At 48.7% G+C, this 9,435-nt stretch overlaps 2 protein-coding genes across 2 annotated transcripts; one reads left to right on the top strand and one right to left on the bottom strand.

Annotated features, from left to right (window-relative positions):
* Nucleotides 1–2,033: 2,033 nt before the first annotated feature.
* Nucleotides 2,034–3,816, top strand: LOC123063677 (probable E3 ubiquitin-protein ligase RHC2A). The gene has a single exon (XM_044487564.1). It carries the CDS (start codon nucleotides 2,182–2,184, stop codon nucleotides 3,373–3,375), a length of 1,194 nt encoding a protein of 397 aa, XP_044343499.1. The 5' UTR covers nucleotides 2,034–2,181; the 3' UTR covers nucleotides 3,376–3,816.
* Nucleotides 3,817–7,248: 3,432 nt separating this feature from the next.
* LOC123063678 (zinc transporter 1) lies at nucleotides 7,249–8,627 on the bottom strand. The gene is made up of 2 exons (XM_044487565.1): nucleotides 7,952–8,627; nucleotides 7,249–7,772 (listed from the first exon to the last, which is right to left on the bottom strand). Exons 1-2 carry the CDS (start codon nucleotides 8,625–8,627, stop codon nucleotides 7,387–7,389), a joined length of 1,062 nt encoding a protein of 353 aa, XP_044343500.1. The 3' UTR covers nucleotides 7,249–7,386.
* Nucleotides 8,628–9,435: the final 808 nt, after the last annotated feature.

Raw genomic sequence — 9,435 nt, 5'->3', positions numbered from 1 at the left:
ATGGCCGGACAGGGACAAGGCGAGGTGGGCGGGCCCCGCTGCCATAGATTATTGGAGCTGAGCTGCGTCAGCCATTTGCAACCAGTAGCACATACAACAAGGCAAAGAAATTGCGTGCGTACCCACACACACACTTTTCACGTCTCCTTGCTGGCGAAGCAACCTGCCCGTCGCCTCGCCGTCGCCGGTGCAACCACGACAGCCGGCCGGTCGCCGCAGCGCACGTTGACGAGGACGGACGGGCGGGAGGGGGCAGGAGGAGACACGACAGCCACGTCTGGCTGGGGCCCGGTCAACAGTGACAGGGATAAGTGGGTGGGTCCCTGGTCTATGACATCTACTCCTACTAGCTGGTATACTACTAGCTCGGACAATTCTCGCTGGCTGTCATGTGGGGCCGGGCCCGCCACAAGCTATACAACTGTGCCAGGCTGTCCGAATCCGACGTGGCCTAGCGGCCTCCCTCGTGCTCCTGCTCGTGCCGGGTCCGAGGGGCATTCTCGTCCTTCCGTCCAGATGGGTGGCCTTTGACTCCATGGCGGCCACTCCCTGTGACGCCGTTAACTTGCGTTCACGGGCCGGCTCCCTTTTCGTGGACCGGGCCGACTTTCCTTCCCCTGGCTGGATCATGGGCGCCACGAAAAGATTTGCGTTGGGATTTCTTTCATTTCAGGGCATCTGTCTCAATACCTGCTTTTTCTCGTTTCTTTCGGTGGACTGGTGACAGATGCTGCTGCTGCCTGCTGGGAATCGGCTTGGTGCAAACCAAAGCTGGCCTCTCCTTTTTCTATGGCTCAAACATCTGCTGCTTGATACTTATGCTGTCAAAATATATTGGTGGAAAACCACGCAACATGATACCAATACGGAACATACATCTATTTGGTTCTCCATCTATCTTAACACCTAAGGCATCATGCTCGTGTCAATGGAAATGTATGCAAAAAATGTGTGCAAACACAAGGCTTGGCGACTGAAAACAATTTTGCGACAAGTCGATTCAGACGGAAACCGTGGGGACGGAAAAAGGTTTTGTGACAAGTTGATTCAAAGTGAACCGTTGGATCAAGATCCAGCGGATCCCCATTCGCCTTCTAGCACAGGCCGACGCACTGCTCACCCTCTTCCCCTGACTGCCGCCGATCCAGCCCATGCCTCCCCCACCACCGAGCTTGTCGTCGACCAAGACCTTCCCTCTAAGCCCCGCACCCATCAACCTTCTAATTCACCTTCGTCCGCTTCCTTCTTCCCCAAATCGACTAACCCGAATTCTAAAATTAGGCGACTTATGTCCAACTAAACTGAAAAAAACACATGGATCTGTTCACTGGGTACTGAAAGAAACATGTCGTTTGTAGCTCGAGCTCCATATGTCGGGTAACCTCAATTGGGGAGCATATGGTTAGAGGCTTCTTGCCTACACCCAACGATATTGCCCATGCTCCGACACCTAGCTCCGTTTATCTCCGCTACCCTTGTTTTTTTGCTCGCATATTGTGGTTTTGGCTTGGCTATCTACCACAGTTATCGGTGTTTAGCCACATGGCACTCCATATTGTGGTTTTGGCTTGGCTATCTGCCGCAGTTACCGGCGTAGAGCCACGTGGAACTTCAATGCTCCTTCGGTATCACACACCCTAGCACTAACTAGTCCTGCGGTGCGCGCCTCTCCCTCATGTCGCCACCGGTCGACAGTCAACCACTCCTCCGAATCAAACTCGATGGAGACGGCCGATGTAGGGCCGTCCATCCATTAGGAATAATTCTGTTAGAATTTCCAGTAAATAAATGGCGGGAAAAGAAACGAAAAATCAACCAGAAAAAAAAGCACAACGGCGCGTGGCACGGGAACCGAACGGCGTTGGGACATCAACGGCAGAGAGGAGAGGAAAGGAGACGAGAAGGAAGGAAGCGTCTCCCCTACGCTGCCAGTCTGACAGCCCGGCCCCACGCGCTTCCCCATTCCCCGTTCCACTCGGCCCGGTCCAGTCGCCGCCGGTTAAAACGCCACCACCCACCACCAATCATCCCCAACCTCCTCCCCTCCCTTCCCCCATCCCCCCCTGCCCCCGCGCCGCCCTCCCCCCTGCTCCGATCCACCACCCAGCTCCAGCTCCAGCTCCTTCTTATCCAGCTCAGTCGGATCTGGTCCTGCGGAAAGCCCGCGCCTTTTCTCTTCCCATGGATCGGTGGGCGGCCACGGCTGCCGGCCCAGCGGCGGCGGGGGCGGCAGGGACGCCGTCCTACTGGTGCTACAGCTGCGAGCGGTTCGTGCGCACGGCGGGGGACGCCGGCCTGGTCTGCCCCGGCTGCGACGGCGGCTTCCTGGAGCAGATGGACGCGCCGCCGCCGCGCAGGGCCGTCGCGCCCTCTGCCTTCCTCCGCCGCCGCGCCGCGGAGGCGCCCACCGAGGTCCGGCCCCGCCGCGGCCGGCGCGGCGGCGCGTCGGGGGACCGCTCCGGCTCCCCGTACAACCCGGTCATCGTGCTCCGGCGCTCCGCGGCCCCGCCCGGCGACGAGGCCCCCGGCGCCACCAGCAGCTTCGAGCTCTTCTACGACGACGGCGCCGGATCCGGCCTCCGCCCGCTGCCCGAGAGCATGTCCGACTTCCTCATGGGGTCCGGCTTCGAGCGCCTCCTCGAGCAGCTCGCCCAGATCGAGGCCGGCGGCTTCGGCGCCGTCCGCCCCTGCGACAACCCGCCGGCCTCCAAGGCCGCCGTCGAGTCCATGCCCACCGTCGTCGTCGCCGCCTGCCACGTCGGCGCCGACTCCCACTGCGCCGTCTGCAAGGAGGCCTTCCAGCTGGGCGACGAGGCCAGGGAGATGCCCTGCAGCCACATGTACCACCAGGACTGCATCCTGCCGTGGCTCGCGCTGCGCAACTCGTGCCCCGTGTGCCGGCACGAGCTGCCCACGGACGTGGCGCGGCCTGCTCCGGCGAGCGACCTGGGCGGCGCTGACGACCAGGGCAGCAACACCGGGGCTGAGGCTGGCAGCGAGGAGGAGATGACGGTGGGGTTGACGATTTGGCGGCTTCCTGGAGGAGGCTTTGCCGTCGGGAGGTTCGCTGGTGGCCGGAGGGCCGGCGAGAGGGAGCTCCCAGTTGTCTACACCGAGGTGGACGGCGGTTTCAACAATGGCGGTGCCCCGAGGAGGATCTCATGGTCATCAAGAGGGAGCCGTTCGTCGCAGAGGGGAGTTATTAGACGCATGTTCGACAACATGTTTGCTTGCTTTGGGCACACCCATTCTACCAATGTGACTCGAGCCTCATCCTCGAGGTCGGAGTGGAGCTCGGTTTTCACCCGTGGTCTGAGGAGCCGCAGCACAAGCTGGAGATCCCAAGATAGCCACGCCGATGCGATCGCCAGGTGATCACTGCATCACGCATTGGGGAATATTACGACATTAGATGTTGGAGAGCCGCAGATGTTTGCTTCCGTTTGATGTTTTCTATATATAAGTCAGTTGAGAGATAAAGAGGATTTGTAGAGCGCAAATTGCATGCTGTTTTTGTACATAGAAGAGCAGAACTAGAGATGTTGCAATGGAAATGTCCTCCAGTTTGCGTATTCAAGACGGTTGGTCTTCCTTTTGCATTTTGGAGTATCATTCAGCAAGACAAGTTTTGTTACTGATAGATGCAAGCATCTGGACAGTGAGCGCTTAAATTGCTGGCAGCACTCAATTGTTTCTTCGAATTCCATCTCGCTCAATGCGACGGGGGTTCGTCCTTTGTAACCATGACTTGTTGGAAGGTTTAGACCGTAGCAAAGATTCAATAAAGCATCACTCAAGATATTTTCTGCTCTTCAATTGGATATATCGTTGTACGAGGATCAGTCACCCTTTCATCCTTGTTTTCTTGCTTTCTTCACTTCATCGCGTATACTGTCTTTTTCAGCAAAGGCAGCTCAGTTGACTGTTTTCTTGTGCTCTGTTACTATTGTCATCATCTTTACGTTCTTGTCAGGCTTTGCAATCCAAAAAAGGAAAAAATGATCACCATTTGTGAAATATCTTCATCAAATCTGTTGTTCCAGAAAAGAAATATCCAAGAACCTTTTTGATTTATGTGAAGCAGAGCTGCACAACGCTCATCATATTATGATACATAGATTGTTTTCAGCATCTCAATTATTTCTTTAGGGCTTGTTGATTGTACCCACGACCTGTTAGAAGGTTGTGGATGCTGCAGCAGAGATTCAACAAAACATCATTCAAGATATTTTTAAGTTTTTTTCAGCTCTTCAGTTGGATATGATTGGATATGATTGTATTGATCATGGTCACCTTCTCATCCTTCTTTTCTTGCTTTCTTCACCAGGGACAGGAGGTCATATTTTTTGTCTTATTCAACAAAGCCAACGAGCTGAATGTTTTTTTATGCTCTTTGACCATCGTCACCATCCTTACATTCCTGTCATAGTTTCAAAAAAAAAAATGATCACCATTTGTGAAATATCTTCATCAAATCTGCTGGCATCTCTCCAAGAAGAGAAAGATACAAATAACCCTTTTGTTTTATGTGAAGCAGAGCTGCACAACACTCATCACATTAGGATAGTAAAATCATTCCAGTCTATGTGATTCTACAATTTCGTTCTCGTATCCAATGTTTAACAATTAAAGGAGTTATTCTATGAACAGCCCATGTAGCTGCTGCAGTGTCTTGTGTTTCCCTGATTGCCAATGATTCAGGTCCTGTCCTAGTCCTGCCATTAGTTTTTTTTTTTGCTCTGGTTGCTTAGCTGCAATTGCAGAGTTCTGTTGGTGGCTGGTGAAGGAAGATACCAGTCTGTTCTGTCCTTTGTTGCTGATGCATGTGCTACCACTGTACTACTGCAAGAATTTCTTGGAAGGTTTAGACCATAGCAAAGATTCAATAAAGCATCACTCAAGATATTTTCTGCTCTTCAATTGGATATATCATTGTACTGATCAAGGTCACCCTTTCATCCTTGTTTCTTGCTTTCTTCACCAGTTATACTCTCGTTTTCAGCAAAGGCAGTTGAGTTGACTTTTTTGTGTGTGCTCTGTTACTATTGTCATCATCTTTACGTTCTCATCAGACTTTCCAAAAATGAAAAAAATGATCAGCATTTGTGAAATATCTTCATCAAATCTGTTGTTTCAGAAAAGAAAGATCCAAGAACCTTTTTGTTTTATGTGAAGCAAAGCTCCACAATACTCATCATATTATGATATATAGATTGTTTCTTCAAATAACATCTTGCCTCTGATGTGACGGGTGGCTCGTTGATTGTACCCACGACCTATTGGAAGGTTTAGATGCTGCAGCAGAGATTCAACAAAACATCACTGAAGGTATTTTCTGTTTCAGCCTACAGTTTTTTTTTCAGCTCTTCAGATGGATATGATTGTATTGATCAAGGTGACCTTCTCATCCTTCTTTTCTTGCTTTCTTCACTAATGATAGGAGGTTATATTCTTGCCTTGTTCAACAGAGCAACAAGCCGACTGTATTTTTTATGCTCTCTTACTATTGTCACCATCTTTACATTACTGTCTTAATTTCCAAAATAAATGATCACCATTTGTGAAATATCTTCATCAATTCTGCTGGCATATCTCCCAGAAGGGAAACATCCAAGAACCTTTTTGTTTTCTTAGAAGCAGAGCTGCACAACACTCGTTATATTATGACACACCTCAATTATTTCTTTAGGGATCGTTGATTGTACCCACGATCTGTTAGAATGTAGGTGCTGCAGGCTGCAGCAGATATTCAATAACACATCATTCAAGTTATTTTATGCTTCAGCCTACATTTTTTTCAGCTCTTAAGTTAGATATGATTGTATTGATTAAGGTCACATTCTCATTGCTGTTCTTTACCAGGGACAGGGGGTTATTATTATTTGTCTTATTCAACAAAGCCAACAAGATGACTCTCTTTTTTATGCTCTCTTACTATTGTCACCATCCTTATATTCCTGTCACAGTTTCCCCCAAAAAAATAATTTTGATCACCATTTGTGAAATATCTTCATCGAATGTGCTGGCATATCTCCCAGAAGGGAAAGATCCAAGGACCTTTTTTAATTTATGTGGAGCAGAGCTGCACAACCCTCATCACAATAAGATATATAAATTCATTTCAGCTCGATGTGATAGATAGTCTGCATGACTACAATTCCATTCTGGTATCCAATGTTTTGCAATCGAAGTTGTTATTCCAGAAACGGTCCATGTAGCTGCTGCAGTGCCTTGTGTTTGCCTGATTGCCAATGATTCATGTCCTGTCCTAGTCCTGCCATTTTTTTTTGCTCTGGTTGCTGAGCTGCAGTTGCAGAGTTCTGTTGGTTGTTGGCGAAGGAAGATACCAGTCTGTTCTGTCTTTTATTGCTGGTGCATGTGCTATCACTGTAGTACCGCAAGAATTTCTTTTTGTATGTGGAGGAAAGATATCATTGTCATTTCAATTGCAGATCATAGCTGTAGCCTGTCGTCATGATCTTATTTGTTCCAAGAAATGTTCATGTTCTCTGAAACAATCTGAGGCTGAGTTAGTAAAGGACATAGATCTGCAAAATATTGACTAAGTTGTGTTGAGGTTATATGCTACCTTTTCCAGGTCAAGTTAATATTCTTACTGTGACGCCTGAATTTTTTTTACTGTGAGGTGCTTCTATTTTTTGCGGGTCAGCAGTCTGAGTGACTGAGGTTAGGGTAAAAGAAAACCAAATAGGAAAGAAGCTATGGGCTGGAAGTTGGGCTGGGCCTGAATAGAAGCTTTTCTTAATATTATTTCTTCCTCCATACACAGCCCTTCAGTTCATCTGCATGTAAAAGAAAAAAAAAACTTCAGTTCATTTGAATGCTCTGCTTCCCTAATAAAAAATAAAATAAAATTGATTGTTGTGCTTGCTTCAGTTCTTTCAGTTAGTTTAAACTTAATAAGGCGCTCGATTTAATTGTTTTGGACTCAGATAATTTAATATAATCAAGGCCAACGTTTTCTTGATCTCCAGTAATTGCAAATAGACCCAGGGAAAAATATCTAATTTTCTCATGTTAGTGCAAAACTTGAGATGCGGCAGGCCCCTTTGTGAGCGAACCCCACATAATAATTGGCCAAGTTAAAACGTGTTTTACTCCCTCATATCCATATTGTATAATTTTGTACAAAACCAGCGATAATTAATATGGATCGGAGAGACTAACTAATTATCCATCACCTCATTTCACAAATGATCACACACTCACACAAACAATCCAAACATGTACCAAATGCAATTAAATCAGATAAGTACATATGTCTACAATGATCCACACGAAACCAAAATGAAATTAAGCATACCGTGCATGCGAGCAATCAAATCAAAGCACTTAAACACCCTCTTGATTTAACCGACGGATAAATCAGTCCCATATCATGACGACACACATTACGGATATGCCGGTGAGCACACTCAGGAACTTGAAGATGGGCTTGTCGAAGTAGTTTGGCTGCTGCGGGCGGTACCCCTTGGCCATGAGGTGGTTGATGGCAATGTAGACGAAGACCCCCGTGGTGATGCCCATGGAGATAGCATATGTCCAATCCGAGCCCTCCGCCGTGGCATCAATGGCGATGCCGATGCCCACCCCTACCGGGCTTGACACGGCGAACGCTAGCGAGTAGAGCACCGTCAGGAGGAATGGGCGTTTGGGGATCATCCGGAGGAGCGCGATGCCCATGGCCACCGCCGCGAAGATCTTGTGGAGCCCGATCGTCCAAAGGTTCCTCCACGCCTCTCCCTTCGTCGCTGCAAATTAATTGATTTTGATCAAACTTTTGAAACATATGCATTTTTATGGTGTGCGCTTTCTCTATTAGTTCTGATTTTCCGATATAAAATACTCACTCCATCCCAAAATAAGTGTAGTTGTACAACATAAACTATCCGTTCACCTGAAAATTATGAAATGGATCTATGGTGTTCACCTGAAACGCCGATGGCGATCCCCTCGAAGATGGAGTGGAAGCAGAGAGCGATGATGAGGAGGATCGCGTCCTCGAAGGACGATGTCGCCGTCATGAGCATAGGGTGCGCGTGCGCCACCGCCGGCCCCTCCGACGTTGACTCGCCCTCCTCCTCCGCCTCTTTCTGGATGGGAGCTGCCCGGTTGACCCTCTGCCTGTTGGCGACGGCGACGATGACGACGTCGCTGAGCATGGTGAGGAGGAAGCCGGCGCAGGCGAGCATGAAGGAGAAGGGGTAGGGGCTGTCGGTGAGGGCGTGGAAGGTCTCGGTGACGTCCGCGAGGTAGTGCATGAGGGCCGTGCCGAGGAAGATGCCGGCGGCAAACTGGGTGCCGAGGAGGAGGAAGGCCTCGTTCCAGCGGTAGAAGTAGGGGGACACGCCGCCCAGGAAGGTGAACACCAGCAGGATCACCAGGCACCACACCTTCACGGCGATGAGCCCCCTGGACCGGAGCCCCCCGCCGACGCCCGCGTCGCCGTGGTGGCCATCTTCGTCCTCCTCATCGCCGTCACCGTGGTCGACGCCGCCATGGCCGCTGGCCTGCTGGAAGAAGCAGGTAAGCAGCAGCAGCGAGAGCAGCAGCAGGGTGCAAATGAGATTAGACGTCCTCCTGGTCGACCTTGCCATCTTCGCCATGGTGGTTTCTTCAAGGCCAGCACGATATATATGCAGAGGAGTTTCTAGGTATATTTGGCCAGTACGTACGTACGTACGTATGTAGTTATCTCCTCAGCGCATCTTGCGTTGAAGCATGATTATTTAGAAGAAAATCCCATAATTAATTAGTAAGATAACTCCATCTTGTGTTCTTGTGTGGTGTGGAGTACAGGGCTGACTTTTTTTTGTAGTACTACTGCTTGACAGTACAACTCGATCGCCCGTGTGTAGTACAACAACAGCTAGTCATTGTCAACGCTACTCTTAAGTTTATTCCCATGTTTATTTATAGGATTCTTCTAAGCCTCAGTTTGATTGACACTTTTTTATGTCTCAATCAATCCTTAAGAAAATGCAACTTCAGTTTATTCTGTTTAGCGACGACCGTAAGTTGCATTTGTAGAAAACGAATCAGACTTGAGAAAATCTCAGTCGACTGTAGAAAGAGCGAAACTTGATGTCGAGACCATACGTGCTAGGTCCTTTCCTGTACAGAGACATCATATATGCTACCTCTGATCCATAATAAGTGTCGCACTTTTGAACTAACCCAAGTTCAGAACTATGACACTTATTTTGGATGAGAGGAAGTAACATTTATATTCAAATGACAAAGACTAGACAGAGGATAATGTTTATTCATATGTTTATTTATAGGATTCATCTAAGCCTCAGTTTGATTGACACTTTTTTATGTCTCAATCAATTCTTAAGAAAATGCAACTTCAGTTTATTCAGTTTAGTGAGAAGACTGTAAGTTGCGTTTCCGGAAATCGACTCAGACTTG

This window comes from Triticum aestivum, chromosome 3A, assembly GCF_018294505.1.
Source record: "Triticum aestivum cultivar Chinese Spring chromosome 3A, IWGSC CS RefSeq v2.1, whole genome shotgun sequence".
NCBI lineage: Eukaryota > Viridiplantae > Streptophyta > Magnoliopsida > Poales > Poaceae > Triticum > Triticum aestivum.
Note: the sequence above shows the minus strand (reverse complement) of the source record. Positions and strands in the feature narration are given on the sequence as shown.

Bases quoted from the DNA above. Each gene is read 5' to 3' on its own strand.
- LOC123063677 (XM_044487564.1), top strand. From the start codon at position 2,182: ATGGATCGGTGGGCGGCCACGGCTGCCGGCCCAGCGGCGGCGGGGGCG.
- LOC123063678 (XM_044487565.1), bottom strand. From the start codon at position 8,627: ATGGCGAAGATGGCAAGGTCGACCAGGAGGACGTCTAATCTCATTTGC. The intron at 7,773-7,951 runs GTGAACACCATA...ATTAATTTGCAG, and splicing joins GATCGCCATCGGCGTTTCAG to CGACGAAGGGAGAGGCGTGG.